This window comes from Bos mutus, chromosome 16 (genome assembly GCF_027580195.1).
Source record: "Bos mutus isolate GX-2022 chromosome 16, NWIPB_WYAK_1.1, whole genome shotgun sequence".
NCBI lineage: Eukaryota > Metazoa > Chordata > Mammalia > Artiodactyla > Bovidae > Bos > Bos mutus.
Window position 1 is genome coordinate 46,283,616 of NC_091632.1, and position 22,677 is coordinate 46,306,292.

At 38.3% G+C, this 22,677-nt stretch overlaps 1 protein-coding gene across 7 annotated transcripts in view; it reads right to left on the reverse strand.

The window, feature by feature from the left end:
• The window catches only part of DNM3 (dynamin 3), a 645,907-nt gene that overhangs the window by 105,676 nt on the left and 517,554 nt on the right, over window positions 1–22,677 (reverse strand). For all 7 annotated transcript variants that reach the window (XM_070385287.1, XM_005902409.2, XM_005902410.2 and 4 more), the window contains one exon: window positions 16,330–16,441. In XM_070385287.1, coding sequence (XP_070241388.1) covers window positions 16,330–16,441 — 112 coding nt within the window. The remainder of the gene's footprint in view (window positions 1–16,329; window positions 16,442–22,677) is intronic.

Genomic DNA, 22,677 nt, shown 5'->3' on the forward strand with positions numbered 1-22,677 from the left:
AAATAACACTTTGAGGCCCGTGAGTTTTCCTCCTTTCTCTTAACTTTAATGATATTCTCATTGGGTTATGAATAAATTAAGTGAACCAGAGGGGCTCTCCATAAATCCCAGGGAAATACATTTACTAAACTTCTTCAAGAAAATCAAGGAAAAAATATACATTATTCAAAGAAAATAAATAACCCAATTGAGCTGACTATACCTAAACTACTTAGAACGTTCTTTCAGGGACTTCCCTGGTGGTCCAGGGATTAAGAATCGGCAGGTAGCTGCCAATGCAGGGGACACAGGTTTGATCCCTGTCCTGGAATATCCCACATTCTGCAGGGCAACTAAGCCCATGCACCACAACTACTGAGCCCCCTCTCTAGAGACCATGAGCCACAATGAAGATCCAGCAAGCCAAAAATAAATAAATAAATATTATAAAAAGAACGTTCTTTCAGTCATTTTAAATATTAGAGAGGAAATATATCTTCTGACAAGGTACTGTCTGCTCCTTCATCAACTAAGATTATAACACACATCATTAATAAGACATTTCCAGGCTTCATGATGAATTTTCAGTTCCTTACCTATACTCTCTCACATATGACCAAGAACAGGAATTTAGGAATTGAAGATTTGCACAAGAGGCAAAACAAATTAACATGGATTTACTATCTGTGTTTTTCAGTGTAATATATTTTGGTGACATTTGACTTGGCACATTCTGTCTTTGCAAATGATGACTACAATCCAATGGCTGACCAAAATCAGTATGCTAGGTGGTAACTACTTTTCCCACTAATGAGACTGCCAATGTCCACTTGTCTAGCTAAATGTGTTGGAAAATTACTAGACAAAGTATTTTTAAAATGTTAAAACAGGTGTTCAAACTGGATTTTCTTTCCTTTTTCTTTTCTTAAATATCAAAGCCCTCTACTATGTATAAAATTATTGCATTTAATGTAACAGTGCTGGGCTGTGCTAAGTTGCTTCAGTCGTGTCTGACTCTTTGTGACCCCATGGACTGCAGCCCGCCAGGACCCCGTCCATGGGATTCTCCAGGCAAGAATACTGGAGTGAGTTGCCATTTCCTGTGCTGCTGCTGCTGCTGCTGCTAAGTCGCTTCAGTCGTGTCCGACTCTGTGTGACCCCATAGACGGCAGCACACCAGGCTCCCCCGTCCCTGGGATTCTCCAGGCAAGAACACTGGAGTGGGTTGCCATTTCCTTCTCCAATGCATGAAAGTGAAAAGTGAAAGTGAAGTTGCTCAGTCGTGTCCGACCCCTAGCGACCCCATGGACTACAGCCTACCAGGCTCTTCGTTCCATGGTATTTTCCAGGCAAGAGTACTGGAATAGGGTGCCATTGCCTTCTCCTAGAACTTAGTAAAAACTTATTTTTAATCTGACATGTTTTTAACATGTTTTTGCATGTTTCAGTTCTATTTCTCCTTTTCAAATCCTCCTTCTCTTCAATCAAGGCAGTCCATACCATATTTCCACATGAGGGACATAAAATAATCCTTTAGTTTAAGAAGACTGATGTTAAGTAAGGTGCTAGTTAATTTCTCTTTTAAACATAATAAAAGATTCATAAGAGAGGAGAGTACCTGTAGTGTTTCTCTGTAAGTTAAAATTTTTTGAAGTATTCATTTCTGAACCTAGGATTCCTTTTAGTTTTCATTTGTATTTGTGTATCAACATAATTAAGAAATTTTGAGAGATTTTTTTTAACAGTATTTTATTCTTTATATTTTAAGGGCTTTTTCTACCTTTAATTTGCCTAATTTAACAAAGATACTTAACCAAAACTCAAAGTAACAAAAAAATAAAACTAAATGCTTATTAAATTCCTAGAAATGTCCACCAAGCAAGGGTATCAAGTTAATGAAACAAATTAAACCTCTTCTATCTAGGACAAAACATGGAGATTACTTTTTACCTGAAGGTTCAGTTCTGAAAATGATATTCTGTATTACATTTGTACTCAACAAACAAATGAACCAACCAACCAACCAAAAAAAAAAAAAAAAAAGTCCAAACCTCTCTGTTACTGTATTATATTTGTTCACATTCCCCAAACTAATTCAGAGTCCTAGATTATGGTCTTTGGAAGACACTGACTTGGAATTCATGGTCTAGGGAAACCCCTCGAAAGAGGAGACAGACTCTACTTTAAGAAATTTAAGATATCACTAAGCCAGTAGAAAAACATTTCCAAAGGAAAAATAAGTAATGGGGCTGGAAGGAAAATTTTTCCTGAGCAACTATGATCTCCTCACAAAAGGAAAATGTGCTTTTTAAGGAGAAATAACAAAATGCATATAAGTGCTCAAGGAAGAACATGACCATTGGTGTTTTGCCCCATAATGCATTTATAATATAAATCTCTGTGTCTCTTGTAGATGTTTTTTTTCTGAGAGTTTAGAGAAGTAGCTTCCAAACTCTAAGTAAAGGAAATCAACCCTGAATATTCATTGGAAGGACTAATGCTGAAGCTCCAACACTGTGGCCACCTGATGCAAAAAGTCGACTCATTGAAAAAGCCCTTGATGCTGTGGAAGACTAAGGGCAAGAGAAGAAGGGCATGACAGAGGATGAGATGGTTGGATGGCATCACCAACTCTATGGACATGAGTTTGAGCAAACTCCGGGAGATAGTGAAGGACAGGGAAGCCTGGCGTGTTGCGGTCCATGGAGTTGCAAAGAGTCAGACACGACTGAGTGACTGAAGAACAATAACAAAGGTGGATGAAGCAGATCACTTTAGCGGGCATTGAGAAAATGAATAGTAGAGTTGATCCATACACTTTATAATATACGTGTATGTATGTATATGTGTGCATGTATGAAGGAAGATGAATCCACGCATCCTGCTCATCTAAAGAAACATTAATTGAGCAAGCTTCATTCTCTCTAGTATCTGGTGAGTATCATAAATAATGAAATGCTATTAACAAAACAAACAATTAGCCTTTGAGAGTCTGAAATGAGTCACCTTTTACAGCTGGCTCATGTATATGGCAGGCAACAAACAGGTGTGTTGCCTTTGGGACAACGCAGAACAAGCATCCTAGCATGAGAGGGAAAAAAGAATCTCATATTCTCCTTTTGAAGATTCCAGATCTATACTCTGGAGACAGCACAGCTTGTATTCCAGTGTTGTCCATTTATACTGAAATTCTAAGTGAAAGGAAAATAGCCTGCAGATGTGCCGTTTGTGATTTGAGGAGCCTCTTTTGTGCCAGAGTCCATGGTCAGTACAATGATCATATTTTAAAAGTATTAGCCCTATATTTCTTTCACTAACTATTACTTAATCATAACATAAGCAACCAAGAATTAAGGCATAAGGGCAATACACATAAGCCCCTCCAAAGTAGCTGCTCTTCAGTTAAAAATCAAACCATTAAGTGTTTGCATCTTTGGCATGCTTCAGCTGACACTCTAACTGGCACCCAATGATCCCCCACAGCACTATACCAAGTGTTCACAGTGCAGATGGGGGCTGCAGGTGCTGGGAGACTCTGCAGGGCCTTCTGCATAATCTGAGAGGTAGCCTTAAGGAGCACCAGCTTAGAGCATCTGAGTTTTATTGCTCATTGTATAATTATTTGAAAAGAATCAGTAAATTCTATTAAACTGAACATTTCATTACTCAGAAGAACTTGACCAAGCAGGACAACGCAAATGGATGACTCCTGCTATGGAAAAGTGTTTTCTTTGGGGAATTTTAAAAATGCCTTTATGTCATCAGTGAATCACTCATGAAAGAGTCATATCATAAATGTTTCTTGATTGCTGTATAACACAGGAAGCCTAGCCCAACACTCTGGGATGACCTACAGAAGGGTATGGGGCTGGATGAGAGGGAGGTTCAAGAGGGAGGGGATCTATCTATCTATCTATGGGCTTCCCTGGTGGCTCAGACGGTAAAGCATCTGCCTGCAGTGTGGGAGACCTGGATTCAGTCCCTGGGTTGGGAAGATCCCCTGGAGGAGGGCATGGCAACTCACTCCAGTATTCTTGCCTGGACAGAATCCTCATGGACAGAGGAGCTGGCGGGCTACAGTCCATGGGGTTGCAAAGAGTCGGATATGACTGAGCAACTAAGTACACAACACACACACATACTTATGTATGTATGTATATATACACATATACTTATGGCTGATTCATGTTGTATGGCAGAAACCAACTCAACTTTGTAAGGGAATTATCCTCCAATTAAAAAAAAAATCAAAAAATGCTTCTTGAATGACCTAAGGGTTCAGTTCAGTTTAGGTCAGTCGCTCAGTCATGTCCGACTCTTTGCGACCCCATGAACTGCAGCACGCCAGGCCTCCCTGTCCATCACCAACTCCCGGAGTTTACCCAGACTCACGTCCATCGAGTCAGTGATGCCATCCAGCCATCTCATCCTCTGTCGTCCCTTTCTCCTCCTGCCCCCAAACCCTCCCAGCATCAGAGTCTTTTCCAATGAGTCAACTCTTCGCATGAGGTGGCCAAAGTACTGGAGTTTCAGCTTTAGCATCATTCCTTCCAAAGAAATCCCAGGGCTGATCTCCTTCAGAATGGACTGGTTGGATCTCCTTGCAGTCCAAGGGACTCTCAAGAGTCTTCTCCAACACCACAGTTCAAAGGCATCAATTCTTTGGTGGTCAGCCTTCTTCACAGTCCAACTCTCACATCCATACAAGACTACAGGAAAAACCATAGCCTTGACTAGACAAATCTTTGTTGGCAAAGTAATGTCTCTGCTTTTGAATATGCTATCTAGGTTAGTCATAACTTTCCTTCCAAGGAGTAAGCGTCTTTTAATTTCATGGCTGCAGTCACCATCTGCAGTGATTTTGGAGCCCCATAAAAAAAAGTCTGACACTGTTTCCACTGTTTCCCCATTTATTTCCCATGAAGTGATGGGACCAGATGCCATGATCTTCATTTTCTGAATGTTGAGCTTTAAGCCAACTTTTTCACTCTCCACTTTCACTTTCATCAAGAGGCTTTTGAGTTCCTCTTCACTTTCTGCCATAAGGGTGGTGTCATCTGCATATCTGAGGTTATTGATATTTCTCCCAGAAATCTTGATTCCAGCTTGTGTTTCTTCCAGTCCAGCATTTCTCATGATGTATTCTGCATATAAGTTAAATAAGCAGGGTGACAATATACAGCCTTGACGTACTCCTTTTCCTATCTGGAACCAGTCTGTTGTTCCATGTCCAGTTCTAATTGTTGCTTCCTGCATACAAATTTCTCAAGAGGCAGATCAGGTGGTCTGGTATTCCCATCTCTTTCAGAATTTTCCACAGTTTATTGTGATCTACACAGTCAAAGGCTTTGGCATAGTCAATAAAGCAGAAATAGATGTTTTTCTGGAACTCTCTTGCTTTTTCCATGATCCAGTGGATATTGGCAATTTGATCTCTGGTTCCTCTTCCTTTTCTAAAACCAGCTTGAACATCAGGAAGTTCACGGTTCACATATTGCTGAAGCCTGGCTTGGAGAATTTTGAGCATTACTTTACTAGCGTGTGAGATGAATGCAATTTTGTGGTAGTTTGAGCATTCTTTGGCATTGCCTTTCTTTGGGATTGGAATGAAAACTGACCTTTTCCAGTCCTGTGGCCACTGCTGAGTTTTCCAAATTTGCTGGCATATTGAGTGCAGCACTTTAACAGCATCATCTTTCAGGATTTGAAATAGCTCAACTGGAATTCCATCACCTCCACTAGCTTTGTTCGTAGTGATGCTCTTTCTAAGGCCCACTTGACTTCACATTCCAGAATGTCTGGCTCTAGGTCAGTGATCACACCATCGTGATTATCTGGGTCATGAAGATCTTTTTTGTACAGTTCTTCTGTGTATTCTTGCCATCTCTTCTTAATATCTTCTGCTTCTGTTAGGTCCATACCATTTCTGTCCTTTATTGTGCCCATCTTTGCATGAAATGTTCCCTTGGTATCTCTAATTTCCTTGAAGAGATCTCTAGTCTTTCCCATTCTGTTGTTTTCCTCTATTTCTTTGCACTGATCGCTGAAGAAGGCTTTCTTATGTCTTCTTGCTATTCTTTGGAACTCTGCATCAGATGCTTATATCTTTCCTTTTCTCCTTTGCTTTTTGCTTCTCTCCTTTTCACAGCTATTTGTAAGGCCTCCCCAGACAGCCATTTTGCTTTTTCGCATTTCTTTTCCAGGGGAATGGTCTTGATCCCTGTCTCCTGTACAATGTCATGAACCTCATTCCATAGTTCATCAGGCACTCTATCTATCAGATCTAGGCCCTTAAATCTACTTCTCACTTCCACTGTATAATCATAAGGGATTTGATTTAGGTCATACCTGTATGGTCTAGTGGTTTTCCCTACTTTCTTCAATTTAAGTCTGAATTTGGCAACAAGGAGTTCATGATCTGAGCCACAGTCGGCTCCTGGTCTTATTTTTGCTGACTGTATAGATCTTCTCCATTGACCATTATATCTACTACTGTGGGCAGGAATCCCTTAGAAGAAATGGAATAGCCATCATGGTCAACAAAAGAGTCCGAAATGCAGTACTTGGATTCAATCTCAAAAACGATAGAATTATCTCTGTTTGTTTCCAAGGCAAACCATTCAGTATCACAGTAATCCAAGTCTATGCCCCAACTAGTAACGCTGAAGAATCTGAAGTTGAACAGTTCTATGAAGACCTACGAAACCTTTTAAAACTAACACCCAAAAAAGATATCCTTTTCATTATAGGGGACTGGAATCCCAAAGTAGGAAATCAAGAAACACCTGGAGTAACAGGCAAATTTGGCCTTGGAATACGGAATGAAGCAGGGCAAAGACTAATAGAGTTTTGCCAAGAAAATGCACCGATCATAACAAACACCCTCTTCCAACAACACAAGAGAAGACTCTACACATGGACATCACCAGATGGTGAACACTGAAATCAGATTGATCTAAGGGTTAGCACTTCCCTAAAATGTCAGCAGCTGACTGCCTGATCCTCAGCATGCATAGACTTGCTATTAGTGCACTCACATATCTCTGGCAATTTAAACAATTAAGCGATGCAGCACATGAAATTCTAGACAGCAACTCAGTGTAATGTGTGTCCAGGACCAAAGAGACTTACTATTCAAGAATCAAAATACAGCATACGGTGTGAGAACTAAAATTTTGTCCAAACGGTTTTTTTTTCCAATAGTGACAATATTAGTTAGAAATATTATCCTTTACTTCTAGAAGAAATCCTTAATCAATTTAATAAGTTACCTTCTGTTTTAAAAAGTAAACTTTTAGTGGCCTAAGTTCACCCCCCTGGGTCCTTCACAAATGCCTATCTTGTAATTTTATAATATTATTTTTAACTTCATTAAATATTATTACTTGGGTCATAAGCAATTATAGCAAGATATAAATTTATAAAGTGACACATTTTCAATACCAACTCTATCAACTTATTCCATAATAGCACATTCCATCAAATTAAACTGCAAGATTTCCCACATTTGTTTTAAATTCTATATGTATGGCTTATGAATAGCAATTTTGATGAATTCCAGCTGGCTTAAATATGCAGGCAGACCCTTATAAAACAGATTCTTTTCAATTCTTATTGTATTCAATGAGGCCTATTTTAAGTGGGCCACCTGGTAGGATAAAGCGCTAATAATTCTCCATAGGAAAAAAATAGGAAAAACAAATCACCCTGCTAAACTTAAGACTATCTTCCCTAACTACATTACTCTTACATACCTAATATAAGTGAGAAGTAGTTCTAATCTTCTGGAAAAGTTAAATTAAAATTTTAACAAGCAAGCCACTCTGTGAACTACTAAATTACTCATTTATCTATTACAACAACAGCATTAAAATAGTTTCCACCATGTGTGTGTGTTGCCTGGTTTCACAAATGATACACATTTCAGTCTCCCCCTCCATTCCCCACACCCTCCTGCCTCCATCCAGCTGGAATACATCAAGCGCGCAGAAGCCAAGGCAAATGTTGACCCCACCCTCCTCCATCCATTTTAAGGCACCTTCAAAGCCAGAGCACTGATCTAGTTCGGTTTCACCAACAAAGCCAGCCATCCTGCTATTTAAGACTCCAGTTTGGGGTTTTTATAACTGCACATTAACATGAGAGCTTTGATTTTTGGTCAAAAACGTCAGCTGCACTGAGTTTCATCAGATGGTCGTACCCTTTCTGCAGAAGAATCCTCATTATTAAATCATCATCTTTGCTCTCAGTGTTGCTCTCTTTCCTTATAAAAACAACCTCTCTGAACTGTCCAATAACCAGCCCTGAGGAACGTAATATTTCCTTTCCGAAAGGTCAAAAATGAACCGCCACGATGGTAGTCCAAGCTCTGTTTTCTCTGACATTTGCACAGCCTCTATCATTGGTGTACTGTCACAGACAGTCATTTCAAAGCACAGAAGCTCTCTCACCAAGGGCACATGCAGGAGGGGAGTGGGGACTGAAGAGACAGAGGAGCTGCAGGAGGACAAAGAACTTACTTTGTTGTTCCCCTGTGCATGTAGCCGCAAGGAAAAAAAAGAAAAAAATATGTTAAACAAATTTATTTTTAAGTCATGAGGTTTTTCATGCTAGATCAAAATCAAAATAAGTACCTCTTCACTGACATCCCATTCATACATACAGCACCCAAAGCTCACGGATGAGTCAAAGATTCTACTTACATTAAGGGAAATCATACATTTATAACACTAGAAAATTATGACAGAGGTTTCCCCCTTTCTTTCTACTTGAAATACTTGAAGTACCGGGAACCTGGCCAAAAAGCATTGGTTTGAATTGGTAATAAGTGAGCTGTTAGCATGAAAGGCAAAGTATTTAGTATGTCGGCTTGCCCTTTCCTGACAGCCCCTCCTCCAACATGCCAAGCAGTGGAAAATTTCATCAGCCAATGCATTTTTAAACAAACACTGCATCCTTGGTTTCAAAGAAGGTGGGGGAAAAAAAAAGAAAAAGAGAAGAGGAAAGGAGTGAGTGATTCTGGGGAGACAGGGCAAGCAGACCACGTTACGACGTCCATCTGTACCATTCCTTTATTTCATAAATTACGAGTTTGGTCTTGGGCTGGCATGGGAGGTGAAAACTGTATAGTGGGGAGGCAGCCAAAATAAACACTGGTCCACATTCAAGAAAATGGGTCTGGAAAGGTTAGTTACAAAAATGTAGTCATTTCTAAAAGGGACGTTCCGGATAGAGACACAGAGAGCAGCCAGCAACAGGCAGCAGGCAAATGGCTGTCTTGTTTCAAACTGGAGCGGCAGGAGTATGATTTATATCAAACAATTTAACCCACATATGGCTTAAAAAAATAAAATGGTGATTCATTACTCCCAGGGCAGCCTGAGTCCTTGCAAGGTCAGATCCTGTGGGGAGACGTGATGCGATATGGGGAGGGAACAGATCTGAACTCTCCTCACAAGGGGCCCAGAAAGAATGTCTCTCTCCACTGAGATGCAGAGTGGAAGAGAGCTGTGAGTGGAGTCTGTGCCTGTGTGGAGAAGCCGGAGCACAGGGTGTGGAGGAACAGGTTGGGCTGGAGATCTGGCATTTAGTTTTAAGAGAGGATGTGTGTGGGGAAGTAATACATACAAAAATTTTCTGGAGAGCAGTAAGGGAATGATTCCAGGAGAGTGTATTTTCTGGAAAACAATGGCAGCTGGTGACTCTGGGCGGGGGTGGGGGTGGGGGGTTGGGGGGGGTGGGGGGGATATCTAATTCAAGGACCATCAGGGCCATCATATGGAATAAAAACATAAATTTAAAGACACTGAAAAAACAGCATAGAGAAGTTTCCTGACATTGTGAGTGGCCATGATATAACCATTAACATCCCTGGTTTACGTGAGACATAAATAATGGTACCAGAATGAATGAAATCAGGGGAAAAGGAATCTTTTGTAAAGACTATGCCAATGGTTCAATAAGGCAATAAAGATCCCCAGAGAGAATTTTATCAGGAATAGAATACTATCTTAGAAAATAATGGGACCTTGGTTCTCCAAAGAAGGGCAATAGTGCTGAAAATACCTCAAACAGATGGAGATTATTGCATTCCACAGCAGTGCAGCTTTTGATCTACCAAATAAGTTTCAGGAGTTCAACCAAGTATTTTTGCACATTAGGGAATGGCTGGCTTCCCTGCTCGGTGGCAGATGGTTCTGTTTGTAGTGGCAACAGTGATGTCACCGAGTAGGGGGCCTTAATCCTTAAATACGAGAAACATACAAGTGAAAGACGTGGTGTGGCTTTGCCATTTCTTATTTCCTTCAATCATTTCCCCAGTTGTCTATTCTGAGAGAGGCATAGCAGTCATGACTGGTGAAATGTAAATTCTCTATAATTCCTCCACTACTCTGTATGGCAGCATTTATATTTAGAAAGTCCCTTCATTGAAAAAAAAAAACTAAACTATTGGTCATGGAGCTGCTCTAATTTCTGTGGGAAGCACTGTCAAATAAGCTAAGAATAAAGTTATGTAGAGTGGGACGAATATGGGTGTTTTCTATCTTGTACACAAGACTGCTGAGTAAATACATGGGAGTGGTCATCACCACATTAATGAATACTTATGGGGCTCTGTGTTCATTCCTCTCTTCCCCCTAGAGTGAAACAGACACCGTCTCCCTGATTTGCTTTTTGCCACAGAGAAAAATTCGGTTGTAAAGTCTATCCAAAAAGACTTTCTCATATCCCTGAGACTGCATTAGGGGATGGTTTCAACCTCCAAGGCAGTCCTTAAAAACATGAATTATGACTGGGAGAGTCCTGACTTCAGAGGTACAGTGAAGTTCCAGGGTGCTTCCATTTCTACTGTCTAGATGGTATATGATTTCTTAAGAGATGAAAAATGACAGTTGCTCTGTGACAACCTAGAAGGGTGGGGTGGGGTGAGAGGTGGGAGGAAGGTTCAAGAGGAAGGGTCATATATCTCTAGCTGATTCATGTTGATGTATGGCAGAAACCAACACAATATTGTAAAACAATTGTCCTCCAATTAAAAATTAATAAGTTAAAAAAGAAATCATATATTAGACAGGAGGACCATGTATCTATATAGCTAAAAAAAAAAAAAAAACTCTTGTAAAAAGTTCTGAGGTGTATGTCTTAACAGATATACAAAACTGAATTTGCGCCACATCTGTTTCTAGGCTATGCACAGATTTGCAGCTGCACCTTTCAGATGGCCAGAATCTGAAGGGAGGAGGTTTGTGAACTCTCATTTCCCTGACAGCCTCTATGGCTCACTCCTGACTAAATGATGGAGACTTTGAGGCCAGTCTGTCCACAAGGCAGCATAATCTCAAGGCTCTCCTAAACAGTTTGGTATCCTCAGCCAACAGTTGGAGAGATTCTCCCCAGATTTCACCAATAGTTTGCAAAGAAAAGGGAACTACTAATCTGAGAAGTACAGCTTCATGGACACACTAATGATAGTCAATATCAACATTAAAGTCTACATGGCACCGAGTACTTTCCTCCAGGTGTAGGCACCAAGCTAGATGTGGTGTGCAATAGTATTCATTTAATCCTACAAAATCACTCAGAGGAAGAAATTATTATTTTGAGTTTAAAAAGGAATAAAAAACTAGAGAGTGAAATAAGTTGCCTAAGCCATATGGCACATAAATGGAAGGGTAGGGATTCCAACACAAGTGGATTTGACTTCAAGCCTACCTAACTTCCACGCACAGAAGAATCTGGAATTCCTTCACATTTATATATAAAGTCATATTGTGAGCTGACAAAACTGTGCCAGGAAAATCAGTCATTTGTTATATGACATTCTTTAGGTATTTAATTAAATTCACACATTTCTATTTACACTTAGAGGAAAAATTTACATACATGGATCATAAAAATAAGTTTTAAAATTACAAAATTGTGACCTGTAGCTATTGATACACACACACACACACACACACACACACACACACACACACACACACTTTTTGATGCTGCTTAATCTTGACGGGGAAATGGTGCAGAACAAGAAAGGGAATAAAGTTTTGGATAGAGAGGTTAGTCGTAATCTTGGCAGAGGAACTCATTTTCAGGGGGACTCATTTTCAGTGCCTACTCCTGTTTTAACTTCCCCCAAATCTTTGAGGGAATATCAAAAACAAAAACAAAAAGCTATTAATCCCTTTAGAAACAACTTCACTTTGAAACTACATAAATTCCTATGTACTTATTTAATTTCATACTTATAAATTTCATACTGAGTATAATTTCAATTTAGTGGCCAAAGGAAATAGAAGTAAAAAATAAAATTCTGTTAAATTCAAATTCAGGTTTAAATATATTTTAAAAATATTCTTGCTGCTCAGAAAGCTCAGGTGATGGTAGTATGCCAGAGTTCTGGGTCAGAGATGTTATGTCTACATTCACAGAGTAAGTCAGTGGCATAGTGGGAAAGTAAACTCAGGACTCATTTCCATTTTAGGGTCACATACCACGATGCTCAGATAAGAAGTCTACATTTAGCTTTAGGTCCAGAAAGTTTAAGAGACTGGAAAGTAATTAGAAAACGAACATGGTAAAATAAAATATATCAATGATTAGAAAACAGAAGGTAATTAGAAAATGTACATGGGAATATAGTTGGGCTGTTGTGCTTTATATAGATACCCACCAGTTTTTTATTCACATTGTACAGTAGCTATTTATTTGCATCTCTCTCTTCCACTAGACTTGGAACTCCTGTAAAGTAAGAACTGCCTTCTTTTTTTTATCTTTGAATCTTCCACATAACAGTGGAAGAGTCCACAGAGTCCACATAACAGTGATGGATGAAGGGAAGGAAGGAAGTGGGAGAAGACGGAAGGAAAGGAAAGAAAGAAGAAAAATTTGTAGAAAACCCCAAGAGAAATGACCTAAGAGACAGAAGGAATAGAGTAGCAGAACATTATGAGTGACATAAAAAACATTTCACCATGTGGACATGATGGAAAAAGATATGATGAGGAAACAATTGTTATAAAAAAGTATGCAACCTTAGTTTGGACAAAAAAAATTATTCTAAACATCAGCTCATCCAGATTTGGGTGATGGATATTTATCTAAATGAATCCAAACTTATACAATTTAGAAAAATGACCTATGTAGAATTTTTTCCAATTAGAATAGAGCTGTCTCATGTAAAAAGCAGAATTTTTTTGGTCTTGACTCATATCCATGTATGACACATGAACATTTCATTATTAGGGTAGGGATTGACTGGTTTGCTATTCACTCAATGGTTTAGTGATACAAAAACAGAAACACCAGAAATTCTAAAAATTTACTTAGAGACATCTGTTATTAGGTTACTCTGACTTCTTTGTCAAATCTTTCTAAATTAAGAATAACTGTACCTAGAAGTATCATTTTCCCCAAACCTAAGATTGTTCTAAAATGCAATGTTTAGATAAGCATCCTACTTAGATTGCTTTCAGTAGTTAGCTGCCACTGAAACATCTGAAAGTCAAGCAATTGTGTAGTATAACCTGCAGAACTACATGGTGCAGAAGAAATGCAAATATTGTTTATGATGAAAGCTGAGAAAAGCAATGTTCATGGCATACTGCCAAGTTTAATTTCCTGTCATATCTTTGGCATGTGGTAAAAAGCCCCTTTGTCTCGATTTTCCAAGCAATAGTACCAAATGTATTTTAATCAGCAAATAAAAATGATGTGAAAAGAATCAAAACAGTTTGTGTAGGACAATTCTAGATTTGCTTAAAATTGAGCATTCTAATAAAAAATAGCAAATATTTTATTGAGCATCTTCTTTTGTGTAGAGCTATGAATACATAAAAATTCAGGTTTATAAAAACAGTTCACAGAGGGAAGGGTAATTTTGCTTTCCCAAGACAGTATTTCCCTCACGAGAGAGGCACTGCATAATTGTTTTTAATAGCAAACTTGTCTGGTACATTTAAAATAAATTTAGTTGACAAAATCATGACCTAAGAAAACATTTTCATAAACATTACAGTTTCTTGGAAGGAAGACACACACATACACATATACACATTCAGATATTTTATATAACCAAGCACATTTAGAAGACAGAAAATATCATAAAGTATTCACAATCACACCGGGACTGTATTGTAAATATCCACAATGTTTTAACTCTCTTGTACTCACTTACATATGTAATCTACAATGAAAACAATAATCATCATCATAAATAAAAATGGAGTGCTAACTTATGTTTACCCTGTCCAGTGCTTTCCTTACATTATCTCATTTAACCCTGTCAACGATGCTGCAGATGATTCTTGTTATCTCCATTTTAGACACTGGAATCTCGAAAGATAAAACGGCTACACAGCTTGTAGGTGAGCATCAGAAATTTCAGTTTACACATTTTGATGCTAAAGCCTGTGCTTTAACCCCACATGCTGTGCTGCTTCTCATAACACTCAGGCATAGCAATCTTACAAAAATGTAAATCTTATCATGTCACTAACTGAGTTGCAACCCTCCAATGGCTTACCATCTCACCTAGAATAAAGCACAAATGCTTGCCATTTCCTTCAAGGCCTATATAATCTGGCCACTGACCACTTCTGGAAATCAAGTACCTTCACTTGTCCAGACACACTGTAACTCTTAGGTGCTCTAAGACATTGAGCTGGCTTTGTACTTGCTAGCCCTCTGCCATGAGCACTCTCCATCAGACATTCACATCATTTACTTTCCCACTTCTTTCAGGAGCCTACTCCAATCAAAGGGGCTTTTCCTAATTACTTTTACTAAAATAAAACTCACTTGACCCTCATTCTCACAGTCTGCCCCTTTCATTTTTTACAGAACTTATCATTCTAACAAATAACAGTTTACAGTTACAAAGTTATTCATCCACTCTAATGTCTGTTCCTTGAGGGGCAGGACCTCACTGTTCACTTTAGCATCACTAGTGTCTAGAAAGATAGCTGGCGAAAAGCACACGCTCAGCAGGCTTTTGCAGAATGAATGAATAAAACATTAAGTATATGTGCATTTTTTAATACAGAACATTTGTAACATTAAACATATGTCTGTCAATGGATAGGACAGAGTAATAAGTAACTATTAGAACTAACAACAAAAATCAAAGTGGTACAGAAGATACCTTTGTACCTACATATCACCTGGAAAGGGTCTGGTTTCACCCCATTTGGAGGGCACAGGGTGTGTCATGGGGATTCACTGTTTTAGGTACTAACCAGACAAGTGGAGGTAGAGATGGGGTTAAGAGGTCTACATGGAAACTAAAATAACAGCAAAGAAGAGAATGTTTTGGCACAAATCCTCTATCCTTTACTTCTGGAACTTTGTGAAATTCCAGTGAAACCTCAGGGATACGGTCAGGTCTGAAATCCCCTCCAGATGCTTCAGTTGTCACACAATGTGCTCCCATCTCAGACTTTCCCTTGAGAAGACTTTATACCTATTTGGGGCCGAGAAATAACCCAGCTTGTGCATGGGCAGTCGTATAAACTAATCTACAGCCAATCTAAGCACCACAAAAGTCAAGATGAAGTAAATCCGCCAAAGCTCAGTCTCAGTGCTTAACTTCTAGGGGAAACCTGGATAGTACAATATCTCAGGGGTAGCAAGGAAGCAGTGAGAACCACACATTTGCAGAGTCTGTTTAATGCTGAGTGTACATATGTTGGGTGGGAATTCTGAAGTTTAAATCCAGACTAGTCTGTGTAATATTACATTTTCCAAAGAACACAAATAGAAGATCTGTTTATTAACTTGAATGAGAGAAATGTCTCCAAGACACTTGAAGTGTATTAATAAAGATAAGTGGGACTAGCAATATAATATTTTTTGTTCTTTTTTTACTTACAGTGACATTAACCAGAGTTTAATTTTGGATACTGGTACTACAGACATAATGAAAGGAGGTAGCTTTTCATAAAAATTATATTTTAAGGAATATGAAAAAGTGTTATGACTAATAATATATATACTATGACTACATAAAGAATGTTATAAACTGCTTTAAATGAATACTATAGAATAGTATACTGTAGAATAACATAAAAAGGAAAATAAAATTTAAATTAAAACAGAGAAACTCTCCCATGCTTTGAGTTTACATACATACATTAGGTTTTATGGCAAAGTTGGGCATTTTCTTTGACAAATATACTGGTAAACTTCTTAAAATAGAAGTCTAATGGATAAAAAGAAATATAAGCAAAGTAAAAAGTTAAAACTATGCCAAATTAATTAAGTCAACTGAGAACTAGTCCTTTAGCATAAAGTATGTTGAATTATGCTTTCTCAAACACGGTTACTAATTTAAAAATAGGAGATCAATCCACTTACTAAAGATTTATCAGGATAAACTCCAGCTCTCAGTAGAGATGCCTTCCAGCTGTCTACATCCTCCTGCGAATCACATGCCAGCTCAAGGAAGCGGTAGTCTTTGTATACATTCCTGGAGTAAAAAAAAAAAAGAAAGAAAAAAATCAAGCTTTTTAGTTTTGAACCAAAACCAATATGATTTCATATCCCTACAGACAATGATGATACAAATGACAGTCCAAATGGAGGGTTATCTAACAGTCATTGATGAAAAACAAAAAACAATCTATTGCATTTAAAATAATTAACAAGTTCCCACATGTATGTATTATACAATTAAAACACCCTCATAAAAAGAATTGAGAGTCATCTGTACTGCTAAGCAATGAAAAGAGAAGGAACTAGAGATGTTCTCATATGACACACTGAGTGCCAGCTGATGGGGAATTGTTCTGAGGGGAATGGACTTGCCATTGCCGAGTAATTATATAATTTTCAAAGTTAATTTACAAGTCTAAATGGCTCATAAAATTTTAAAATTATGGCAATAATCTCAAAAGATAAAATACTATGGGGATTCAAATCAGAAATGCTCATCAATATTGTGAAAAGGAAAGAACATTAACCAGTATTTAACAGAGTAAATTGCCTATGAAGTTCATGTTTATAACTAGGACAATATTATAATTTTATATGTCCTTTCCTAATAATAAAATAATACACAAGATGTAATACTTGAATAATTTGGAAACTAGATAAAAGTATAAAACTGGATACAATCATCCATTTTCTACTACTGACAGATAAACTTATTTCTTTATATTCTTTTGTTGTATGCATTTTTCATCCAGTTGATGTTCTCTCAATTTTGTGTCCTTTTCACTTACTAGCATACAATGGTCATATACTTATGCTATTAGATCTTCATAAATATCAAATTATAATGGTATAATATTCATTAAGATAAATGTATGATAATTTTCTTGACTTTCTCCTAATAGTAGATAAGTAATTTCCTTTATTTGCAATCATAAATAATACTTAACTACATATTTTTATCCATAAGCCTTTGTCTTTCTACCTTATTATTATTATTTTCTGAGGATAGATTTCTATAAATGGAGTTACAGAATCCTTTTTCAAGACAATGATACATAAAGATAATTCTAGCCATCTTTCCAGAGAAGATAATCCAATTTAGACAGATACTAGCAAGGTACAAGATTAACAATCCTTTTCTCTTCTCTCTCCCAAGGTCTTCTCATTCATGCCTAAGAGTCTCAATTTACACCTAATCCAGATGACTTACATATTTACATCCCCTGTCTAGACCTGCCCCAGACTTATACTGCTCATTGACTTCTCCGCTTTAATATCTCAAAGGCACCTTGACGTGAATGACTGAACTGGTGGTTTCCAACTTGATGCTCCCATTTCATGCAACATCAGCGTAATGCCTATAATTTGGAGGCATCTTGGACATCTTCCACATTCTCATTTACCTCCTTACATTTTACTACCTAAAAGTGTACAACCTGTATAGTGACTATCATCTTATTACTCTTTTTCTTCCAATATGAAAGAGGCTATTGAAAGGGGCTATTTCAATAAGCCTCCTCACTGGTCTCCCAGCATCACTTGGACACTTTAAATTTGCTCTCTCCTGGGAATCCTTATTATCTTCTGAAAATGTGAATCAGATATTTTTACTCCTGTTATAAAACACCCCAATACTATTTGCTTTTAGGAAAAGACCACTTGCTATCATGGCCTACAAAGCCCTTCACAGTCCAGCCCACCATGATCTTCCTCTCTAGCTTCTTTTCATACTCTGTTCTCCTTTGATTTTTTTCTGCCATGCTTACCATTTACCTCCTCAAATATGGCATGCTTACCCCTAAAGTCTTTGAATAAACTGCTATCTGTCTGCAGCTCTCTGTCCTTCCCTCACTACACAGTTAACTCTACTCTTTCTTGGTATCTCAGCTTAACCATGGCTTCTTCAGACATTACTTCCCTGATTCCTCTACAGGAGTCGTTCCTCTTTCATGCATTTTTCATATTTTCATTTACCTTTCTTTCATAGTACGAATCATAGCTGTGATTTCAGTATTACATGTGGGTTTCTTTTTGTATTAACACCTATCTTTCCAACAAGCCTATAAGCAGTATTAAGTAGTGTACAGAATGTATCATTTTTATGCTCATCATTATATTTGCAGAGGATTCAGAAAGATGGTGGCTTCAGTGTGCTTTGTTTCCTCTCTACTTACAACTCAGGTAAAATACATCCTCTTAAGTCAAGAAGACATTAGGACTGGTAGTCTGGTAGAGGGTGTGAGCTAGATAACTGCTGTGGTACTTTCTTGCTCTGGGATGAAAACAAAGCTTTGGGACCATAGAAGGAGAACTTCAAGACAAGGACTAGCATGTAGCAGCCCCTTAGTAGAGCTGACCCTCAATAATCATAGGACTGCTGAGTGTTCTCAATCCTCTGGCTGTAAGCAAGTATGGAAGGACTGAGTTTTTTCTAATCTAGTGAAGAAGAAAAGCTCTCTCCAGGTGTTTCAAAAGGAAACTGATAAATTGCCCACTTCTGGCCATGAAGACTTCGATGATTGTTCCTTCCCACATTCACCAGTCCACTTAAAGTATCCACCAGTTGGATCTGTGCCACCATGAGCAAAGGAAAATAAAAGGACATGCACTGAGGTCTAACAGCCAGAGGAAACAAAGAATAAAGAAGGCAATCAGAGCAGTCTATAAACAACGGAGAATGGTTGGGGATTATAAAAGAATAATAAGTATTTGAAGAGGTACAAGAAAGTATTAAAAAAGACTTATAGGACTAAGAAAGAAAGACTTTTAAGTTAAGATATTGAGTAGGTAAGTTGAAGGAAAGGATGATGGATCTTGAGAAAAGAATTAGTAGATTTTAAGATTCAGTAGGAGAGTTAACACCCCAAAAAGATGTCCTTTTCATTATAGGGGACTGGAATGCAAAAGTAGGAAGTCAAGAAACACCTGAAGTAACAGGCAAATTTGGCCTTGGAGTACGGAATGAAGCAGGGCAAAGGCTAATAGAATTTTGCCAAGAGAACACACTGGTCATACCAAACATCCTCTTCCAACAACACAAGAAAAGACTCTATACATGGACATCACCAGATGGTCAACACCGAAATCAGACTGGTTATATTCTGTGAAGCCAAAGGTGGAGAAGCTCTATACAGTCAGCAAAAACAAGACCAGGAGCTGACTGTGGCTCAGACCATGAACTCCTTATTGCCAAATTCAGACTTAAATTGAAGAAAGTAGGGAAAACCACTATTCATTCAGGTATGACCTAAATCAAATCCCTTATGATTATACAATGGAAGTGAGAAATAGATTTAAGGGACTAGATCTGATGAGAGTGTCTGATGAATTATGGACGGAGGTTCGTGACATTCTACAGGAGACAGGGATCAAGACCATCCCCATGGAAAAGAAATGCAAAAAAGCAAAATGGCTGTCTGGGGAGGCCTTACAAATAGCTGTGAAAAGAAGAGAAGCAAAAAGCAAAGGAGAAAAGGAAAGATATAAGTATCTGAATGCAGAGTTCCAAAGAATAGCAAGAAGAGATAAGAAAGCCTTCCTCGCGATTAGTGCAAAGAAATAGAGGAAAATAATAGAATGGGAAAGACTAGGGATCTCTTCAAGAACATTAGAGATACCAAGGGAACATTTCATGCAAAGATGGGCACAATACAGGACAGAAATGGTATGGACCCAACAGAAGCAGAAGATATTAAGACGAGGTGGCAAGAATACACAGAAGAACTATACAAAAAAGATCTTCACGACCAAGATAATCATGATAGTGTGATCACTGACCTAGAGCCAGACATCCTGGAATGTCTAGTGGAGGTGATGGAATTCCAGTTGAGCTATTTCAAATCCTGGAAGATGATGCTGTGAAAGTGCTGCACTCAATATGCCAGAACATCTGGAAAGTTCAGCAGTGGCCACAGGACTGGAAAAGGTCGATTTTCATTCCAATCTCAAAGAAAGGCAATGCCAAAGAATGCTCAAACTACTGCACAATTGCACTCATCTCACATGCTAGTAAAGTAGTGCTCTAAATTTTCCAAGCCAGGCTTCAGCAATATGTGAACCATGAACTTCCAGATGTTCAAGCTGATTTTAAAAAAGGCAGAGGAACCAGAGATCAAATTGCCAACATCCGCTAGATGATCAAAAAAGCATAAGAGTTCCAGAAAAACATCTATTTATGCTTTATTGACTATGCTAAAGCCTTTGACTGTGTGGATCATAATAAACTGTGGAAAATTCTGAGAGATGGGCATACCAGACCACCTGACCTGCCTCTTGAGAAACCTCTTGAGGTCAGGAAGCAACAGTTAGAACTGGACATGGAACAACAGACTGGTTTCAAATAGGAAAAGGAGTATGTTAAGGCTGCATATTGTCACCCTGCTTATTTAACTTCTATGCAGAGTATATCATAAGAAACGGTGGGCTGGAAGAAGCACAAGCTGGAATCAAGATTGCCGGGAGAAATATCAATAACTTCAGATATGCAGATAACACCACCCTTATGGCAGAAAGTGAAGAGGAACTCAAAAGCCTCTTGATGAAAGTGAAAGAGGAGAGTGAAAAAGTTGGCTTAAAGCCCAACATTCAGAAAACGAAGATCATGGCATCCGGTCCCATCACTTCATGGGAAATAGATGGGGAAACAATGGAAACAGTGTCAGACTTTATTTTTGGGTGCTCCAAAATCACTGCAGATGGTGATTGCAGCCATGAAATTAAAAGATGTTTACTCCTTAGAAGGAAAGTTATGACCAACCTAGATAGCATATTCAAAAGCAGAGACATCACTTTGCCAACAAAGGTCCATCTAGTCAAGGCTATGGTTTTTCAGTGGTTATGTATGGATGTGAGAGTTGGACTGTGAAGAAACCTGAGAATCGAAGAATTGATGCTTTTAAACTGTGGTGTTGGAGACGACTCTTGAGAGTCCCTTGGACTGCAAGGAGATCCAACCAGTCCATTCTGAAGGAGATCAACCCTGGGATTTCTTTGGAAGGACTGATGCTAAAGCTGAAACTCCAGTACTTTGGCCACCTCATGCGAAGAGTTGACTCATTAGAAAAGACTCTGATGCTGGGAGGGATTGGGGGCAGGAGGAGAAGGGGACGACCGAGGATGAGATGGCTGGATGGCATCACTGAGTCGATGGACGTGAGTTTGAGTAATTCCGGGAGTTGGTGATGGACAGGCAGGCCTGGTGTGCTGCAATTCATGGGGTCGCAAAAAGTCGGACACGACTGAGCGACTGAACTGAACTGAGGAGAGTTAAAAAAATATAAAGAAAGAGAAGTGTGGAGGAAAGAACTAGAGAACTAACCTGTAAATAATAGGAGGTCCAGAAAAAGAAAAGGAAGATAGGAGGAGAAAAATAATTATAAAACAGAAACTATTTTTTAAAAAGGAAATTTAGCTTGATTTTTAGAAAGACTGAAATCTGTACATTGAAAACACTGTTTCAGGTAGGATTGGTGAGAAAAGATATGACACAAGCATGTGCTAAAATAAATCTTGTTTTTTGAGATAAAGAAAAGTCTTCTTAAAGAAACAGCAAGTTGCTTAAAAAGGAAAAAGACTGGCACTGGACTGAGCATTCAAAAGGTAGAAGGCAATGAAATAATATTCAAGTATTCTTAAGGGGACTGCAAACTCAGAGTCCTACATCCAGCCAGGTTAGAACCACATACCCAAACTTGAGAGTTATCTTAAAGCAGCATTAGGATTACAACAACACTCAGTAAACCTGCAGAGAATATTCAAGGTGAAGAAAAACTAAGAGAAGAGAAAACACTGGTGAGCAACAAAACTTGTCATATTCAGAGTCAAATCAAAATAACTAATGATAGATCATATAAGAACTGCAATATAAAGACTCAATACAAACTCTTAAAGTAGAAGAGTTCTGCAACAGAAATTCAAATAGTCTAAAACTTGAGGGAGAGTGAAAGGAAATAAAGATACGCCCAAGTTCTCCTCTGACGGATGCAGGGGTGAATAGTGGAGAGGCAAAAGATGCCAGAGTTCTCATATTGTTGGAAGAAGTGGGTAAGCAGAGAAGTAGGAGAAGAAAGTGTCTTGAGACAGAAATATTTGATAATTTGCCTCATGGAATAATTGGGCTATGTAGTGATGAGTTTAAATATTAATAAAATAAAAAGTACAGTAGAACTCCCCAATTTAAAAAAGTAATACAAGGAAAATTAATAGCTTCTTGATAAAATCAATAGAAAATTAATAAAAGATGCAGCAGAATAAGAAAATGTAATGACAGCA